This window comes from Aethalodelphis obliquidens, unplaced genomic scaffold, assembly GCF_003676395.1.
Source record: "Aethalodelphis obliquidens isolate GAN/ISIS:26980383/991018 unplaced genomic scaffold, ASM367639v1 scaffold63, whole genome shotgun sequence".
Taxonomy (NCBI): Eukaryota; Metazoa; Chordata; class Mammalia; order Artiodactyla; family Delphinidae; genus Aethalodelphis; species Aethalodelphis obliquidens.
Genome location: NW_020838007.1, coordinates 6,328,817 through 6,350,209, shown reverse-complemented (window position 1 = coordinate 6,350,209; position 21,393 = coordinate 6,328,817). Strand labels below are relative to the sequence as shown.

At 40.1% G+C, this 21,393-nt stretch overlaps 1 protein-coding gene across 2 annotated transcripts in view; it reads left to right on the top strand.

Moving 5' to 3' along the window:
• The window catches only part of PTPRM (protein tyrosine phosphatase receptor type M), a 759,173-nt gene that overhangs the window by 290,273 nt on the left and 447,507 nt on the right, over nt 1–21,393 (top strand). For both annotated transcript variants that reach the window (XM_027088510.1, XM_027088508.1), the window contains exons 4-5: nt 2,274–2,352; nt 11,948–12,063. In XM_027088510.1, the coding sequence (XP_026944311.1) occupies nt 2,274–2,352; nt 11,948–12,063 (195 nt within the window). The remainder of the gene's footprint in view (nt 1–2,273; nt 2,353–11,947; nt 12,064–21,393) is intronic.

The following is a 21,393-nucleotide window of genomic DNA, read 5'->3' as shown; positions in this document are numbered from 1 at the left end:
CCTGCTATATAATGTTTTCACTGTTTTATTGTGGTAAAATACAAATCACTTAAAATGTATCATCTTAACCATCTTTAAGTGCACGGTTCAGGGGTATTAAATACATTCATAATCCTGTGGAACCATCACCACCCTTCACCTCCAGAACCCTTTCGTCTTGTAAAACTGAAATTCTGCACCCATAAAACAATAACTTCCCAGCCTCTCCGCCCAGCCACAGGCAGCCACCATTCTCTTTTCTGTCTCTATGAATTTACTACTCTGGGTATTGCCCTTCTAGGACTGACTTATTTCACTGAGCGTCATGTTTTCCAGGTTCATCCATATCATAGCACGGGTCAGATTTTTTTTTGTCCTTCTTAAGACTGAATAACATTCCGTAGTATGTATAGACCGCATTGATCTTATCCACTTATCCATCAGTGGACACTTGGGTTCCTTCCGCGCTGTTGTGACTGACGCTGCTACGAGCTGTACGATTTTATTACCTGGGTGGGTTTGCGCCTCCATCACCACAGTCCAGACCTCAGCACGTCCAGCATCACAAGGATTGCTCCTGTTGTCCTTTTGTACCCACACCCATCTCCCTCCTGTTCCTTCTCCCTCCATCCCTGAGCCCTGGCAACCACTCGTCTGTCCTCCATTTCTAAAATGTTGACATTACATGATGCTACGTAAATGGAATCAAATAGCGTGTAATCTTTCATGACGGGCTTTTTCACTCAGCACAGTTCTCTGGAGATCCATCCAAGTCAGGTCTGTCCACACTATGGAAGTACCACTGTCGGTTTAATCATTTACCATTTGAACAGCATCTAGACTGTTTCCAGTTTCTGGCTGTCATAAATAAAAGCTTCTATAAACATTCGTGTGCACGTTTTTAAAAAAATTTTTTATTGGAGTATAGTTGATTTACAGTGTTGTGTTAGTATCAGGTGTACAGCAAAGTGCGTCAGTGATACATATATATATATATATATGCACTCATTTTTAGATTCTTTTCCCATGTAGGCCATTACAGAGCACCGAGTAGAGTTCCCTGCGCTATACAGTAGGTCCTTATTAGTTATCTAGTTTATATATAGTACTGTGTATAGGGATTGACATATGCAGGTTTTTATAGGAATGAAAATGTTCATTTCTCCAGTGGTGCAGTTGCTGGGTTGTATGTTAGACGGACCCTCCTCATGTTGCATGAGCCGTGGTCTCCCTGGTGACACAGTTTCCTGCTGTGTAGAAATGGAGGTGAAAATAATGTCACGTGGACCTTTTATCATTAACGCTAGCCTGACAACAGACACCTTTAGACAATCATGTTAAGAACATTGATAACTTTGTTACTGGTTCTTTTATCTCCTTTAGCCTCAATTTCCCTGAAGTGGCTCTTACCATCTCAAAAATGTCATTCTGAGAACCTCAGAGCCTGTTGCCCTTCTTCTATTGCCCTGCTTCTCCCAGGACCATACAGTCATAAAGCCCTCCTGATTTTGCCACTGCAGAGATTTTTATATCGTTCTCCTCCTAATTGATACTCTGCCATCTGAATTTCAGCTAGTGTAGTCTCTTCTCTGTATTATTAATGTGCTGTGTTTCCTGGGATCTCCGAGCCGAGTCACAGCTGACCTTTATAGCTGCAGATCGCAGTTCTCCTCTTCATGGCCACCGTCATGTCCACCTCAGGGCCTTTGCACCTGCCCCGGAAGGTGCCTTATCCTCTTCACGCCGTTAGCTCATTCATCTTCAGCTCTCAGCTCAAATGCCTCTTCCTCATGGGAGGCCATCTGGTATATGTTCTTCTAGTATCCTGTCCTCTGCTTTCATAATATGTTTAAAATTTTAATTGTATATATTAGTTGTATAAAACCTAGGGCTCCACGTGGTTCAGTCTGGTGCTAGAGTTTCCTCAAAGAAGTTGACCAGAAGATATGTCATCTTAAAGCAATTTAAATCTTATCGCCTCTGGAAAATGACTCAGCCTCTGTCTTCCACGTATCAGTTCTTAACCATGGTACCCTGCCCCACTTTTATGAGGTGAGTCCTTGAGGTACAGTGCTGTCTGACCCACCGCCGTTCATGTCCCTGAAAACTGGGTTTGAGTCTTGTTGTTTTCGTAGTTTTAGAACCCGGAACACTGGCTGGCGGATATTGGGTGTCCCATTAATATTTTTGGAAAACATCAATGAATGGTTGAAACTACATATCTTATATATAGGAAATATTTGGTAAAAGTTGACAAAATGAGTGAATAATGACCACCTTTCTTAACTTTCCAGGTGATTTTTGAAGTCGTAACTTCTGGACATCAAGGCTACCTCGCCATTGATGAAGTGAAGGTGTTAGGACATCCATGTAGTAAGTTACCTCAGCTTCTAATCATCCGGGGACATGGTTGGGGGTGTATTTATGTTATGGATAAGAGAAGGCACTAAAACCTGGGGGAGGCCGTCCTACTCAAGAGAGTCCCTGATGGGCCTCTGGGTGGTGCTGTGCTAGCCTAGAAGTTCAAAAACATGTGCATCATGTGTGATGTCACTGTACATATCTAAATGTCTTTAAAGTGAAAATCGGGAATAAGGACTAAGGGAACATCCACATCCAACCCCAGCATAGAGCTTTGGGAGCTGAGCAAGCAAAAGTCTGCAAATGTGGGTGTCTGTGTGTGTGCTTAGGTGTACCAGCATGTGTGCTTGTGTGGGCACATGCATATGTGTGTGCATGTGTGTGTCTGCATGTGTGCCTGTGCGCATGTGTGTATGTGCACTGAGTTTCCCATAATCACTACATGTTCATAAAAAGTAAGACAGTTATGTTTGCCTTTTGTAAATTGTGATGAATGGTAGTGAACTATACAAATTACTCTGTATTCTTTTTTTCCCCACTTAGCATTGTATTTAAGTCAATCCATGAGATTGTATCATACGAATATACTACATTCTATTTTTTCTTTTCCTCTACGAACATTTAGTCCCCCTCACCCCAGTTTTCCTCTGTGACAAACACGGTTGCCGTGAACATCCGTGTGTGTGTGCACGCCTCTGCATGCGGTGTGTGAGAGCTTGGGTGAGGTGTATTCTTCAAGGCAGAATTGCTGAGCGGTAGGGTAGAAACATTTTTAGTTTTACTAGATGCTATGAAAAATGTCTGACCAGTTTATATGCCCACCAGCAATGCACGGACGTTTCATTGGCCCTATATCCTTGCCCCAAATTGATATTGTCAGACATTAAATCTTTGACCATCCCAGGGATGGCAGCCTGCTTTATGTTTTAGGATCCCTGGCATAAAAGAGAAATTGGCTCATTCAGCCGATTCTAGATCTCTGCTGAAGGTCCCCACCCAAATTCATGAGAGAATGGTTATATCTACACTGATATTAGAAATACCATCACACGCAAGAGTGTCTGCTTTTACTGCATGGATTGAGAGATTGGCGCCATGATCACTCCCTGTGGTGGTTTCAGAGAAGCCTGGGTAGTTGGTATCTGATGGGCTCTCATGACACTGTTGTCTGATTCCATCCAAAGGGGTTCTCCTCTCTGAGATCTTTACCTGGTGCTCCAAGTTCAAGCTCAGCAGTCATCTCGTTCATTACTAAGGCAGACGTTACTTTTGTAACACGGCGCTTGGCCTTTTATTCTGTCAGCAAGACTGGCGAGTTCAAGAAGAATTTCCGCCCCTTTTTTTCTGAAAAGGCAAGAAAATGAACAATGCTGTCCCTAATGGGAACAGCAGGACAAATTTAGGAAGCAGAATATAATTACCTGAGTTGGAACTTGGCCAAATTCTCAGAGTCATAGCCTCGGGCTTGGAAAAGCGCCATGAGATCTTCTAGTGTGCATGAATATTCAGGGCCTCTGATTCACCTCTTACCGGGAGGTAAAAAGTCAGACAGTAATACTGTAGGCCTACTATGGGCTGAGCACTCCGTTTCCCAGAGCAAACCTCACCACAAGGCAGGTGTCCCTGCTGCCCTGGATATAGGTGTGGTGGCCACTGGCCAACAAAATAGCTCCTCAGGTGTAGCCCCTCCCATCCCGCAGGATCCGAGTCTTCGCCTTCAGTAAGAGAGAAAGACTGAATGCTTTTCCTTCTATCAGAGCCTTCCAGAAATGTGTCTCCTGCAGTTTTGTGCGTTATTTCCAATCCCAGCTGCCTGCAGCCATAGAAATGGAGTTTATGTCTCTCCTTTGGAGAATACCGGTGCTGATACTTAATTGGCTTTGCAAACTGCTGTTAGGAGATACAGAATCACAAAACAGGCTCTGTCCCAAGGTGATGGATGCTACAACAACGTGTTGAACTGTGAGCTTTAAATGGTTTTGATGATGGCCTTTCTGTAGTTATTTTTTCCTGAATCGCTAAGTTTATGGGGAAAACATGCAAATAAAGATTTTAAAGAAAGCAGTCGTTTCGTCTTAAAATGGAAAGCTTTCTAGTTTGTATTCTAAGGGCTTTCCTATCAAGATTTCTAAATCATAATCAATTATTTTGAAATGTTGATGATGTTCATTAAATTTACATCGTGAAGAAACGTAAGTATTTCATGTCCAAAACTATGCTTTCCCAAAAGATGCAAAACTGCTGAACTTCATTTACTTCACTCTAAAGGCCCCTGTTTGGATTCATGTAGGTTTATGAGTAGACATTACGACATTTTTTTAAAAAATAGCTGTTCTGCTAAGTGTATACAGTTGCTCATAAAATTGATTTTCACGTAGTGACAGTCAGATGCCAGATCAGCTTGAAATGTGGAGATGGCTGTGCAGTGGCTTCAGACCACTTCTAATGAAGATAGATAATTTTTGTATTTGGTACACATGCTAAAACTATATTTTGAATTTGGTTCAATAATCCTAGTAGGAGAAACTGAAGAAGCATTTTTTTCAGTTTCGAAATATTGTCTCCTGTTTTTAAGTAGGTTGTAACTTATGCATAGGTGGGTATTACTATTATTACCTTGTGGTGCTGATATGTATTTTTATATCTTGTAAGCCATGCAGCATTTTAACATCACATATCATTCAATTCATCCACTCAAAGTGCATGGGAACATGGGATGTTTTTCCTTTTACTCGGGTCTTCTAAAAGTTCCTTCAATAGTGTTTGCAGTATTCAGGGTACTAACTGAACTTCTTTCTTATACTTTTTTTGTTAAATCTATTCCTATGTGTTTTATTTTGATACTACTATAAATGGAATTGTTTTCCTAATTTCTTTTTTGGATTGTTCATTGCAAGTGTATAGAAACACAATTGACTTTTGTATATTGATTTTGTATCCTGAGACCCTGTTGAGCTTACTTATTATAAACTGTAATTGTTTTTTGTGGATCCTTAGAATTTTCAAGACCCATGTCATCTTTAGGTCAAGTTAGTTTTATATCCTATTTTTCAATCTGGGTGCCTTTTATTCCTTTTCTTGCCTAATTGCTGTGGCTAGAACCTCCAGTACAATGTTGAGTACAAATGGAGAGAAGACATCCTTGTCATGTTCCTGTCTTAGGAGGGAAGCTTCCAGCCATTCACCATTCAGTATGATGTTAGCTGTGGGTTTGGGTTTTTCATAGATGCTCATTATCAGGAAAGATATTCTCTTTTATTCCTACTTTGTTGGGTATTTTAAAAAAAATCAATCATGAAAGGGTGTTGGGTTTTAGCAAATGCTTTTCCTTTATGTATGTAGGAGAGGAAAAAGTTCTCCTTGACCCTCTTAGGGTCTCTGACTGGGTCTGAAAATGAAACTGACAAAGACAGTTTCATGGGAGTAAAGCATACAGATACATTTAATGTATGTTTTATGTGACATGGGAGCCTCGTAAGGAAATGGAGACCTGCAGAAACAGACCTGGTGTATTTATGCTGGTTCTTGTGAAGAGCAGACATTCATGGAGGAATATGATATGATAGAGATTGTACAGCAAGTGTGGCAAACTGAGGAAGACAAATAAGATGTGTTGATTCTTCTTGGTGAACCTTTGTCTTTGGAGATAAGAAAGCTCCTTTCTTCTGGTGCAGGGAGGGCACCTCTCACGTGAGGGTTTTATGGCCTGTTTAGGGGATAAGGGAAGGGAAGGTCAGAGTGACCTTCTTGCTACTGCTGTTTTCTTGAACTCCTTCAGCTTAATTTATTCAGTGTGCAAAGGTGCCATATTTTGGGTAGCATTTCCTGAACTCCATTATTTATCAGATTATCATATGGCTTTTATCTTTTATCCTATTGGTGGGGTGTGTTATACTGATTGATTTTTGGATGTTAAATCAATCTAGCACTCCCAGGATAAATCTCACTGGGTTACAGTGTACAGTCTTTGTTATATGTTGTCATATAACACCTAAATATGAAGTTATTTGCATATATGATGCCTTGAATTCTGAAATCTAAAAATTACACAGAATAATGCCTCATTATTTTTCTGCCAATTAAAAAAATAATATTATAATGAAAAAGATTGCAAAAACCCTCATAAACCTATGTGCCATATATAGGATAAAATGAATACAAAAATCCGAGACATTTCTGTATTACTACTTTGCAATATGAAATAAGTCAGCAATTTCTTTAAACATTTAAGAAATGCTGAGTTCATATTATGGCATCCTAGGTTCAAATTTATTCTTATTTTATAAAACAAAATTAATTTTTCACCCATATTTATTTGCACACTCAAACATTGCTTGCCTACTTTCAAATTTAAATTTTTATGAAGACATTAAACAGTGTGATTAAAATAAGAATAACAGAGACATATAAAAAATTGGAACTGTTTTCTGAATTATGTTTGTTGAATAAAAACTGACCCATGTGCTTTGGTTGAGAGACGCACAGAACTCAGAATTGAGTTTATTTGAGTTTATCATTTTATTTATTTTTATTTTTAAAAAAGTTTCATTGGAGTATAGTTGCTTTACAATGTTGTATTAGTTTCTACTGTACAGCAAAGTGAATCAGTCATATGTATACATATACCCCTCTTTTTTTGGATTTCCTTCCCATTTAGGTCACCACAGAGCACTGAGTAGAGTTCCCTGTGGTATACAGTAGGTTCTCATTAGTTATGTATTTTATACATAGTATCAATAGTGTATATATGTCAATCCCGATCTCCCAATTCATCCCAACCCCGCCTTCCCCCTTGGTATACATACGTTTGTTCTGTACATCTATGTCTCTATTTCTGCTTTGTAAATAAGATTGTTTACACCAGTTTTTTAGATTCCACATATATGCGTTAATATACGGTATTTGTTTTTCTCTCCATTTTACACATGGGAACTTAGCTTGGCTTTTTCTCCAGTGGACTATCATTCTTCTTCAAGAGATGGGTGACTAATAAAAGTTATTTGTACACAGTGCCTAGCTTATTTTTCTATGATAAGGATGTTGACTCTGTTTTTCCCTTGACAAATTATTCCATTAAGATCCATTCTTACCTCTCAAGCAAAACAAAAGTAGTTTTGTCTTGAACCATGTTAAGAGCTTCCTGCTCACAAGAGTTTCTTGGCCTCTGTGGCCCTATAAACTTGCTCACGTAGTGGAGAATAATAAGGACAATGCTCTCCTCACAAGTAAATGTAGGGATTAAATGAGTTAATGTACATAATGAACTTAGAACAGAGCTTAGCACATTCTAATGAATGTGCTTAGCACATTCTCAATAAATGTTAGCTATTATTATTATTATTATTAGGCCTACATCCTGATTGGCCCACAAGAATGAATTAGCTGCAGATTTTAACTCTAAGTAGCTAAATTGATTGATTTCTTAGATGGGATAACTTAGCAGTGTCCATTTTAAAAGTTAAAAGAATGTTTGCAAAATAGATTGTTTTCAGGTAGTCCCGGCTGTTCTTTTTAGCAGAAGTTGGCTCTCTTCTTTGTGATGATGTGCTACACAAATAGAGAGAAGCATTGACTGTGCATTCTGGTGGGCGGGCATGGCTACAGCCCATCTCAACCTGTGCCATTACATTAAAATGTAAATGAAAATACAAAGGGGTCAGGGCACAGTCCACTTTTATCCATTCCCGTTTGCACTTTGATGTCGCAAATTACCATTCTCTGATTTTGTTGTTAGTGTTTTGGTGCAGGCTTTGAAGAATCACTAATATGAGACATCTACAGAAAGATTTGCATCCTGGTCAATGATAATTCCTGGCTTTGGGATCAAATGCTGATGTGAGATCAATTAATACCCGAAAACCTCTATTCTTTTGAAAACTGTTTTCTTAGTAAGAAACAAAAGAATATGGCAGAGATGAAAAAATAGGAGAGTTGTACTCAAAAACCTTTTAGTATTCATGGAAGATATTTAGTTTTTAGAACTCCTGCAGATTTTAGAAAAAAACTGGCATAGCATTTTGAAAGGGTATCCAGGAGACAAATGGGCCTATAAATTTAGAGAGAAAGAGAGAATTTTTCTTCCTGAGTATGGGATAGATTGAAATTTTCCACTGTAATGGTGCTCTACCTGTGTTACAATTAGTTTGGCAAGGTTCAGAGCACGCAGCTGAGCGTGGAATTGAAACTTTTCTGGCTGTGGAGCTCTTTTTCTTGGGGTCTTTTCCAGTTTCCAGTGATAGATCCATTATTTTAAATAATAATGAACATTTTTGAGGCTAAGTACGAGGCACACAGAATACGTCCTCCTGGCAGCATCTTGTTTAATCTTTATCCCAACCCTATGAAAAAAGAAGTACTGTTTTTAAATCCTTATTTTGCAAATTAAAAAAAAAATCCACTAAGGCTTGGGTTGAAGAATTTTTGCTTCTATTCAAAGGTAGTAAGAGCCTGAGCTTGAACACATGTTATGCTGAACTGAAAACAGTTGTAGGGTTTACAGCACTAGGCAGGGAGAATCCAGGCATCTTAAACCTCTGGAATGATTATGTATGCCTTTAACGTTTATTGAAAAAACTTACAAATGTCACCAGTAGAAATTTTAACCTTCATGATCTTGGAGGAAACTGATCTGGAACATAGAATTCCATAGCCCCTTTGTCTTATTCACCCTGGTGGATGAATTAATTAATTGAATTAATTCTCTTGCTTGAAAAGGATAATTTGCTGATAAAAGTGTTTACACTTAATAGGTTTTTCTGTCTTCATCTGGTTTCCATTGGAGGTATGGCTTTATTATTTTAGTCAGACTATTTTTTTTTTTTTCTGGCAGTCTTCTTCTCAACCAAGAAACACTATTTCCCAAACTGAACACAGCCAATCTGTTCAGAGAAGAACCCTCCCAAAATACAATTTGAACAGAGGTATCAATTCCTTAGACTCTTAACCTTAGTGTGCAAGTAATAAGCCCTGGTGTCTTTGAGAAAACCGTATTGAACATCAAATCCATTCTAAAGGAGAAGGGATAGCCCTCATTCTGGGCAGCATGTCTTAATGAGGATGGGGGTACAGAAATACTATCACACAATCCTATCTTTGGCCACCAAATTAAAAATGTAAGTTATATTCTAATAGAACTCCTAATACAATTAGCAAATTGCATTGATAAATGAGCTTTGCTATGTCTTTCTCTTTGGTTCAGTAGCCATTGCTAGAAGCAGGGCCCTTAGGAAAACAACCTTCCAGGGCGGACCTACTATGGACAGACCTATAGCAGAACCAGTGACAATTCTGATATTCCTGTTATTTATTATTGTTAAGTAAGCTGATGAAGCAGAGCACATATATTTAATCAGATTCTCCAGAAAGATTACAGAAGTTAACACTTAGCATTTTTGAGGGCGTGGTAAAAAGAGTACTCTTCTACTCTGCTGGTAGAAATGCCAATTGTCATACGCTCTAAGGAAAGCAGTTCAGCAGTTTGTGTCAAAAGTATTCTAACAATGCTAACTATGGGAGGATACAGCAGGGGTGATACTCAAAATAATTAACAACCCTTCAGCATAGGCTCCGGAACTGACCCTGAGCTTAACCACGTGCGGTGACACTGCAGACCAGCAGCGGCAGGTATAACACTCCCTTAACCCAAGTTGTCATGAAAGATGGCTACACACCCAACACTCTGTGTTAGAGACCCAATGCATTATAGTGACCTGCATCCAGAGGCAAGCAGAGTTAGGAGGCCATGAGATGGACAGGAGAGGGTAACATCAGTGAGATGTCCTGACGGAGGACATGTGTTATCTCAAGGGTCTAACAGCAAGCTAAGGGAATCCATGGAAGCTTTATGGAAGGAAAAGCATTGGAGAAGGTCCTCGAAAGTAGCTGGAATTCCAGCAGTCAGACTGGGAGCCATACCTGGTGGGATGAGAGCATGGGGAAGGCAGACACCGGGCTGCAAGGCTCGCCGAGGCAGTGTGGCCTGATGGGCAGAGCCTGAGCTTTGGAACTGGCTAGCCCAAAGTTTCCACTCTGCTTCTGATGCTTAGTAGCCAAGTACCCACAAGTAAAATGGAAAAAATACCTTCCTCACAGAACATGTGTGAGTCATCAATGGAAAAGTTTCTGGTCCCTGAAATGCTCAAAAAGAACGTTACCTTTTTCCATTTTCTAAAAGCAGTGGGTCTTCCAGCTTCTTGGGAACAGTGAGTAGAAGAGAAATTTGATGCAGGGACTTTTTACACAGATCTTTAAAACCATAGAATGCTGTTATCCTTGACCAAGGGGAATTTGATTAAGTTAATGAGAAATAGTTTACAGGGCTTTAAGTTAATATAATAGTATTAGAAACAATGACCCAGAGTTATACTGGTTTTTTAGAAGTTACTTAGGACATTTTGCCTGCCAGGCATCATGAATGCATTGTCTGAGGTATTGGTGGCCTCCAAATTAGTAATGGGGGTTTCCTCTGTGTTACTGGTATTAAAATGCATTTTTCTTTGTTCTCGGATACTAATTCATTTCCACTCCTAATTATGTTTTTTACAGGCTAACGTTTAGTGCTTGTTTATCATCTTTGGGTGCCCAGGAGTGGGGTACCGTTCTTTGAAAGTGTCTAGATGTGGTCCAGAGACACGTTGGCCCTGGGGGGAGGCTGATGAGGCATAAAGAATGCCTTCTAGCTGTCATCCAGGTTTATCCATCCCTCCCAGAAAACACTGGTGTCCTATCTTCTTCTTTTCTACTCCCTCACCTCCCCCCACCCCACCTCTTGCTGCTCTCTCTCTCTCTATCCTTGTTTTGATAAGAGAATGTTTTCCTAAAAGTAGAAGTTGTCATAAAATTTCATTCCTGACCTGTCACTCCAGGTCCTGACACGCATTTTCAGTGTGCTGTGGAAATGGGTCTGTGCTTCTCAGGTCAAACAGAGTGATCCTTTATTTAAACAGCTGTCCCTTATGGACGATGTATGTTATGAGACTTAATGCTGTTTAGCAGTTGGAATCATTCTTTCTTCTCGAATTGGAAATCCGGATCTGCCAACACCGCCGTGCTATAGCAGTCCCAACGTAATTTCACAGAATCTGTCTATGGGGATAGTATTTTTGGTAGCTGGGAAAGATTACACGAGTAATGCTGCATACCAATGAGTTGTATTAAAATATATATTACTCACAGCTCTGTACTTGGCTTAAAAAGTTTCCTTGGCAGCAGCATTTAACTTCTTACTGTTCTTTTCATGTTGCTAGTATAAATATCTAATATGTTTTTGTTCAAAACATCAATTAGGCCTCAGTATAATCTTTATTAATACAGGTCTGTTATTACAAGAAGGCTGCTGAGCTATGATTATTTGCACAGCAGGGACAATAAAGTATCTTCTTTCGGCCTGGTTCTATCCCAGAATGCCTGGCTGTTGCAGAACACACCAGAGCCTTCCAGAATCTCTTTTACAATCCTAATGAAATCTTTAAAGCTCTTAGAAGCAAAGGCATTCTTTCCTTCAAAGGTAAACAAAAGGGAAAGGCCGGAAATTGCAGATAGATTAAAAAAGACACCTATGAGTTCAGATCTCGACTTTTAACCTGTTTAATTCTTTCTCTTTGTGCAGCCAGAACGCCTCACTTCCTGCGGATTCAGAACGTGGAGGTCAACGCGGGCCAGTTTGCCGCCTTCCAGTGCAGTGCCATTGGCAGGACTGTGGCCGGCGACAGGCTCTGGTTACAGGTACAGTAACTCACTTTCATGGTTCAGAGAGAGTCCAGCGGGCAGAGTGCGTGTCCCCTGGGGAGCGCCCCAGAGATCGGGTCAGTGTCAGGCCCCTACGGGAGATGGATGCTCTGAGCAGTTTCCCCAGTTCTTTTCCTTCTTCCGCAGTAAGTAGCCAGATTACAAAGAGCTCTAGACAAGCTCAGTGTTGTTCTCCACAAACTTTGTTGTGAATTTCTGGTTTTTCCCTTTGCTTTTGCTTAGCCATCTCATTTGGAAGATCTGGTTACCAAATTACTTTTGGAGCAGTATGTTGGAGTCCAAAATACAGTACCTTCCCCCCACTCTTCCTCTGGAAAAAAACCCAAAGAAGCATACGTACACACACACACACACACACACACACACACACACACACACGTTTATAGGCCTTTCTGTAATTTTCATTTCCGCAGCAATAAGCTTAAACTTATAAATTAATAGCACACCTTTTACCTTTGAGCACTTAAGCAGACATTTTTTAGGGTCACCATAACTTGTGTGTCCCGTTTTATTGTCTTTCAAACTCCACCATCTGTATTTTGCACGGCCAGTAGTTTCATGGACAGATCAAGGGTTTCAGGAATTCTGACCAAATGAGCGGGAGTACGTGACCTGTCCCCCCTAACCAGCATGCCCCCCACTTCTTTAGACTCTGGGTTTGGTTTCCCCCGTAGAATCCTCCAATTTTATTCTTATTGCTTCTTGTTGCTCATTGATCTATAGGCTGCTTGTTCTCCACCTTGACTAGTGTTGATTTTACCCCCCTTTCCTTACAGATTCTATTGTGGGTTTTGTTTTGGTTTGGTTGATTATTTACTTATTTTAGTTTGCGACTGAGCTGCGTTATGTTCTAACCCTTCTCTGCGCCTGTTCCGTTCCACTTGGGCTTCTGTTCCACGCGTGCCGAATTTTCCTTGATATATGTCACTCTCCACCTATCATGTGTCTCCTTCTGCCGTGTAGTAACAATTGTCACGTGTCACATTTGCCTGACACTCTATTATTTTTAAATCCCGTATTCCTTTTAATCATCACAGCTGAAGTCAGTGGTCACTTTTCTAACTCCATTTCTGGGGGAAATGAAAAACAGCGAAATGTGCTATCCCAAGATCACTCAGCAATGTATTGACAAATGGGGAATACATTCTGAAGGAGGCTTCTTAAATGCTTTGGGGTCCTCTGCACACAATCCTCCACCTTCTACCCTGATGTCACTCTCTTTTCTCATATCCTACTGTCCCCATGAGAGAGTCCCCAGGCCAGGAGAGAAGAATGTGTGCAGAGGACTGAAATGGTATGTACCAAATTCATCTTTATTTTCTGTTTTTCCGAGTGCTTTTATTTTTTTAATTAGCTTGTGTTGGTGTATAGTTGATTTACAATGTTGTGTTAGTTTCAGTTGTATAGCAAAGTGATTCAGTTATTCATATACATATATCCACTCTTTTTTAGATTCTTTTCTCATATAGGTCATTACAGAGTATTGAGTAGAGTTCCCTGTGCTATACAGTAGGTCCTTGTTGGTTATCTATTTTATATATAGTAGTGCGTATATGTCAATCCCAATCTCCCAGTTTATCCCTCCCCCACATTTCCCCTTTGGTAACCGTAAGATTTCTACAGCTACAACTCTACTTCTGTTTTGTAAATAAGTTCATTTGTACAATTTTTTTAGATTCCACGTTATTAGCGATATCGTGTATTTGTTTTTCTCTCTCTGACTTACTTCAATCACTATGACAATCTCTAGGTCCAAATTCATCTTTACTGTTTCCTTCGCTCTAAAAATTTTGTAATCACTACTTTAAGAGCTTTTTGCAGTATGTGAAAAATGTGCTTGACCCTGGTCTTCGGTATTCAAATTTTTTTTTATCCTACGTCCCAGTTATTTTAGCTTCTTGATGTTAGAGCTTGAGAATTCTTTTTTCAGTTAGTGCTTGTTTCGTATTACATTTGATCAAGTTTGGCTACATATGTATGTATGGTAATTGATGAGACAGACGTTTTTAATTGGCATTTTTCACAATGCCTTACCTTCCTTTTAAAAATGAAAATACCCCCCCCAAATTTTTGTTGTTGTTGTTTTTGTTTGTTTGTTTGTTTTTTGTTTTTCGGTACGCGGGCCTCTCACTGTTGTGGCCTCTCCCGTTGCGGAGCACAGGCTCCGGACGTGCAGACTCAGCGGCCATGGCTCACAGTCCCAGCTGCTCTGCGGCATGTGGGATCCTCCCGGACCAGGGCACGAACCCGTGTCCCCTGCATCGGCAGGCGGACTCTCAACCACTGCGCCACCAGGGAAGCCCCCCACCAAAATTTTTTAAAATAAATAATGAAAAAGTGAAACTACCCTCGTCATCTTTGATTTATCTCCAGAAATCTTACTTTTTCATGGAAAGCATTTTTTTTTGTCCCTGATATTTGTTTTAATGTTATTTGAGAGACTACAATAAAAAGACTAAGCTTTTGTCTCAGCAGTCTTAGACATTTGCAGGAATTTACAGGCCTTGGGAGGGTCCTGCTTACACTTGAGCACTTCCTTGGGGTTGGGATCTTTAACTCCTTCCTCTTAAGAAGTGGGAGACTTTGTTTTAGAGAATCCATCATGCTGTAGGGAGAAAGCTAGCTACCAGTTTGCAAAAAGGTTCTAATTGCAGAATTAGATTCTGCATTAGGTCTAAATGCAGAATTCCCAATGCTGATTCCACTATAGAATCACATGGAGAGTTAAAAAAAAGTGTGGTCTACACCGGATTCTGATTTAATTGATCTGGGGTAGCCTCGATCTGACTCTCATGATAAATTTCCCACCTACCAGGTCTGTCTTGTTTCATTCTATTAAATTTAATCATAGTGTTGATAAATTGTTTCCCAATCAATCCATTAATGCCTCTCTTTGCCAATTACCCCGTCTTCTCTTGCCCTTCTTATCATCAATGACTGCATATTGTCCTGCAGCTTTCAAGAAGGGTCGTGTCAAGAAGGGACTGAGGGTAAGACAGAACTGGGATGACTTTGAAATTCTAAGTGACACCGAGTTTGTCCTGGACTCAGCCTGCTATGTGGTTTGTGAGTCTTTGTGATGTTAGAATAGTTTTAGTGTTCAATAATTTATTTCCTCTGTTTAGGTAGGCATTCTGGGGGGAGATGTTTATTTCATTAGCAGCTGATGAAATAAGAAAAGGGTCTTTCGCTTGCAAGGATGGCTTCTATTAACCTGTGTTGTGTGAGATGGTTTCCAGCAGCCATCGGGATTTGTGGCAGGGGATGGTTTCACAGAGTCCTGCTCTCTTGCCTGTGCCCTGGCCCTTTGCTTCAGGCAATTCTTTACAAGTTGTGGGGAGAAGCAGACCTGGAAAACTAGACCAGGCCTCTCTAGTCTTGGAGGTATGAATATGGACTTTTCTTCCTTCCTACCTGAATGTTCTAACACTTTCAAAAATGTTTTCCCGGGCTTCCCTGGTGGCGCAGTGGTTGAGAGTCCGCCTGCCGATGCAGGGGACACGGGTTCGTGCCCCGGTCCGGGAAGATCCCACATGCCGCGGAGCGGCTGGGCCCGTGAGGCATGGCCGCTGAGCCTGCGTGTCCGGAGCCTGTGCTCCGCAACAGGAGAGACCACAACAGTGAGAGGCCCGCGTACCACAAAAAAAAAAAAAAAAAAAAAAGCTTTCCTGCATCTGAACTCCCTTGGATCCTCAAAGTAACTCTAAGATTCAGGCAAAAAACTGAATAAAAAAATGTTTAGGTTTTTCTATCATTTGAATCTTCCCAATAGTAAGTCAAGATTTAGAAATAAATAATACATCCTTTATTGGAGGAACATTGATACTGCGAAGCGTGATCATTTACAATCATTTGCATTACAGTCTTTTGAGTCCTACTGTAGGCAATTTGTGGAGTTTCATGGTGTATCCCATGGTTTTGTACTTCTTTTTTATAGATGAGGCTTTTGAGGTGCAGGATTGGCGAGGTTCAAAAAGGGAAATGGCATAGCTGGGAATAGCACACCCCTGTTTTTTCACTTTTACTTCACCACTGATTAATTCCAGTCTGCTGTGCTGGTTTCTCCTATCCCGAGCTAGGTGAATAGGTAATATGCCCTTACTACTTTTTTAGAAGGATTTGGATGTAACTGACATTACGTAATTTACATCCAGGAGGCAGCTTGACAACAACAACAACAAAAAAGTCCATCTGTATTACATGTACATCTTGATCCACGTCTATGAAAAATGGCCAGTGGTTTGTTTAAAAATATAGATTAAATATGATCAATGTCAGAGTCTTTCACAAACACATAACACACATAAATCTGAGGATGACACTAATGAAGAAATGTTTATGGTTAGCAGATGTGTCCCATCTGCTTCCGTTTTCTCCATCTCATCCATGGGCCACACAGGTTATTGTCAATGTGGAATTGGTCTTTCTAGAATACAGAACAAGGAAATAAAACACAGCTCATGAACCTCCATTATTGTAGCTGCAAAGCATCTAAAAGACCTTCCAGACAGTGTGCAGGAGGAAGACAGCATCTATCAAACTATTTTTATGTAGTAAAAAACTGATGTGCATTGAATCTGCTGAGGATACTTGCTACGTGCTATCAGATATGATCATCTTTGCGTCCAACTGGGCTGTAACCATGGGAGACACTCAAATGAACTGTGTTTGTAAAACAATTCAAGCACCCAAAACAGGACCATGTATTTCTTGGTATTATCAACTTTCTGGTCACTGTGGAGCCTACATTTTGAAATATCTTAAGAGTATGTTTATATTTAAGATACTGAGAAGAGAAAATAGGATTTTAGATGTTCTTTTTTTATACTTAAATGTTATTTGTTGATTGGCAGTTTCTGAGTTACACATTTTTATACAGTCATTGACCCTTTAAGCCACATATTATTGTATTACAATTACTATTTTTCTTTCTGAAGTATTTAAAATTTTATTTTCTGCCATAGGCTTGTTTCTCTTGGGAATTAATATTTATAATTCCTCTTTCAGCTTTTCAATGAATCACCAAAGCTGATATTGACACTGGTAAATCTGAAGATGGTGTGTGCACATTCTTTTCCAGGGAATACAGCCCACTTTGCCCTCTTCTGCATCTGGTCCAGTTTGGGGCACTTTTGTAATTTCTGCCCTTCAATTCATTTTTGATACATTGTAGAGGCTCTTCCATTCCTTACTCTTTTCTTTTTTTAAAAAATAAAATTTACTTATTTATTTGTTTATTTTTGGCTGCATTGGGTCTTCGTTGCTACGCGGGCTTTCTCTAGTTGCAGCGAGCGGGGACTCTTCTTCGTTGTGGTGTGTGGGCTTCTCATTGCAGTGGCTTCTCTTGTTGTGGAGCATGGGCTCTAGGCGCGTGGGCTTCAGTAGTTGTGGCACACGGACTTCAGTAGTTGTGGCTCATGGGCTCTAGAACACAGGCTCAGTAGTTGTGTCTCATGGGCTTAGTTGCTCCACGGCATGTGGGATCTTCCCAGACCAGGGCTCGAACCCGTGTCCCCTGCATCGGCAGGCGGATTCTCAACCACTGCACCACCAGGAAGTCCAATTCCTTACTCTTTTTACTCCATATCTTAGTCAGCTCGGGCCACTGTAACAAAAATGCCATAGACTGAGGGGCTTAAACAACAAATATTTATTTCTCACAGTTCTGGAGGCTGGCAGTCTAAGATCCCGGGCCAGCGTGCATGTTCTTGGAGAGGACCAGCTCCCGGTTTGCAGACTGCCATCCTCTTGCTGCATCATCACTTGCATCCTCTGGGCTCTTCATCCCCTTATAAGGGCCCTAATCCCGTCATGGGGGCTCCACTCTCACGACCACATCTAAACCTAAATACCTTCCAAAAGCCCCACCTCCAGTACAATCACAGTGGGGAGCAGGTCTCATCATATGAATTTGGCGGGGATGCAAACATTTAATCTACAGCACTCAGCTACCACATCAAACTCAGAAGTGGGTGGAAATGAAGGCGCTTCGGCCCTCAGGACAAATGGCAGAAAACAAGGAGGCAGTGGAGATGCCTTTTCGAAGGTCGACGGACGGAGGCTTTGATAAAACCCGGGATTGACACGTGCCTGTTGGGTGAATAGAAGCTGGTGAAGGAAAGCTGGAAAATCATACTTTTCTCTCAACAGATCTTAGAGGCCCCATCATTTTTAAATGGCCCACTTTTTAGAATCACAAAATTATGTCACTTCTGAATTTGGAACAATCTTCAAATTAAATTCCTCATTTTATTAATGAGAAAACCAGCTCAGAAGAGGTAGAGAACTTTAACACAGTCATCTATCCAATTATTATATTTATTATAGATAATTCCATTTTGCTAGTGAAAGTCAATTATATGTAAAAATATTTTTGCTTATGTATAAATTAGTAAGTTTTGTCACTTGGACACTTTTCTTCACTGAGGGACCTTGTCTTTCAAATATTATCCTTTTAACCAAATAGTCTCAGACTTACTATGAAAATATCTGCATTAACCTTGGAACCATTATAGCAGAATATAATTTGAGTTGTTTTCTTTTAGCAAACATCCTTTGGTGTTTATTAGAAGTAAGGTACCAGAATAGCATTTTAAAATGACTTCAGAACATGCATCAATTCACAGAAGTAGAAAAGGAAATCAGATGACATTACTCTGAAGTATGCTCTTAAAAACACTGGTGCAACCCAGCACCTAGAAGGGTACCTGTCACATAACAAATCTTCAGTAAACCTGCTCATGGCTCATGGCTTACAGATGCCTGAACGACCAGGTGTCTCCTGCAGGGGAGTCCCAAAGGTACATAGTTGGACCAGGAAAACAGACACAAACTGTCTTTTTGGAATGCTTCTTTTAGGTCTGTGGTTCATCTTCAGAGGGATGGTGTTTGATGAGAAGAGGGATGGATAGAATCTGGTGGTGTCTTTTCTGCTGTTTCAGAACATACAGCAAGTATCATGCAGAGTTTGAATAATTTTAGAAGAAAATGTGATCAATACATCATCACTTTTCCTTCATTTCTTGTAACCTTTCCCTAGGCTTTTTTAATTCTCTATTGTAAATTTTTATTCTTTAATTCCCCCCTTCAAAAAAAAAATTCTTGCCATTGGACCTCAGTAAATGGTAATAGAAATATAGGTCTAATAAAGCTAGTCCTCTTGAGTTCTCACCATGACAGCAGACCTGTGTCATAGTAATTGATGAATGACCCCACCCACTCATTTTTTTGGTATGGAATATAATTCAATATGAGCTTTTAATTTGGGAAGCTTGCTCTTTGAAAAATTATATTCACTTGGGATTAATTTTTTTTTTTTAGTTACTGGCCAAGTGGTATTGTTTTCTACTGAGAGTTTGCTATATCATTCCTTTTAACTGGGTATGACCTATACAATGGTGAAAAAAACATTTTCACCAGTCTAATAAGTTTCTCACATTGCTTTTCTGAGCTCAGATAATTTTAGACCTTTTTGAGCGAAAAAGGAAAATCCTGAGATTTTGGTAACTTAAAATGATTCTCATAGCTCCTCTGACCTTTATAATTTGGTTCATGAATGAATATGTACATTGTATTAATAATATTTACATTACTAGCTTCAACAGATATGTTTGAAATAAAATAATTATAACTCCTTTTGCTGAGTCCCACTGTTTGCTGAGTGCTGTGCTAGGGTGTGTTTAGCCATTTTTTCCCTTAACTGATCCCAAGGAGAACTCTTTTATGTGCCCATTTATGGAAGAAGAAAATGGGCCTCAGGAAGTTTCAGTGGTTTTTCCATTTGCACATTGCTAGTAACAAGGTCTGGGTTTTGAACCAAGCCATCTAAGTCTAGACTCTATGTCCTTAACTGTAATGCCTCTCGCATAGCACAAAGACCCAAACATTTCTTCATGGATTCATAAACATCATATAGTAATTTAAGTGATACCTTTTATTGACATTTAAAATGAAAATTTTATTCATGTGCGTGTACTATTGCCTTGGCTTCCGTGTTGTGGAATGTGTATATTTCGTCAACCTTTCTCGGTGATTTTTAGTTTCCTTCACAGATTCTGTGGGAAAAACATCACAGCTGTATATCAGAACCATTTTGTAATTATATATAAAAGCCATAAAATGATTTGAAAAGGAGTAAAATTATGGCTCCCTTATCAAACCTAACATGGGTGTTTTTAGACCCTATATATCAAAGCATAAATTTAACATCACTTACTGTCATAGAAAATACCGGGGGCTTCCCTGGTGGCGCAGTGGTTAAGAATCCGCCTGCCAATGCTGGGGACACGGATTCGAGCCCTGGTCTGGGAAGATCCCACATACTGTGGAACAACTAAGCCCGTGTGCCACAACTACTGAGCCTGTGAGCCACAACTACTGAGCCCGTGAGCCACAACTACTGAAGCCCACGCACCCAGAGCCTATGCTCCACAACAAAAGAAGCCACCACAATGAGAAGCCTGTACACCACAACAAAGAGTAGCCCCTGCTCGCCACAACTAGAGAAAGCCCGTGTACAGCAATGAAGACCCAATGCAGGCAAAAAATAAAAGTAAATAAAATAAATAAATTTTAAAAAGAAAATACCAGGAAGACACAAAGAGGACTGTCTTCAGTTGCTATAGGAACCACTGGCTCCTTAAAATTTTGAGTGGTTGAAATCACATCCATTATTTAGTCAGTTAAATATCCACATATATGATATACTGTTGAACATTCAGCCTGAAACCACCAGCAGCCTTGAAAGCATACACCATATCTTTTAACTTATATGATTTTGGATTACCTTCATTTAAAGATTTATTTTACATGGATGAAAGAGTAGGACATATCTAAGGGGATTCTGAGAGAAATTAATTAATGAATTTTACTCTGTTATATTACCTGTCTCAGTCAAAAAAGGTGTAAACAGCTGGTGCTTTGAGGAGGATGCAGCAGGAGCAGCTGGAGCGTTTTCCTCCACTGCAATCTGAAGGCCTCTGCGCCAGGCTGTGGAACTGTACTGTGAAAACTGCAGGTCAAGATGGTTCATTTTGGAGGACATAAGAGAAAGGCATCAACTGCTAGCCTTAAGGACTGCTTGCTTTGGACCCAAGAACCACGCGTCCTGTAAAAGCACTTGTTCTGTTTTTTTTCTCATATTCATCAAAAGGTTCATTTGTTTCTCTTGCTTCCAAGAATCCGCAGCTGTGTCACGAGAAGGGAAGGTGGAGAAAGCCCTGCTCTGGAAGTCCCGTGGTTGAGGGCTGAGAATACTAAACACTGTCTCTTCTGTCTCCTGTTAGTGATACAGGCCTTGGAGTGAGG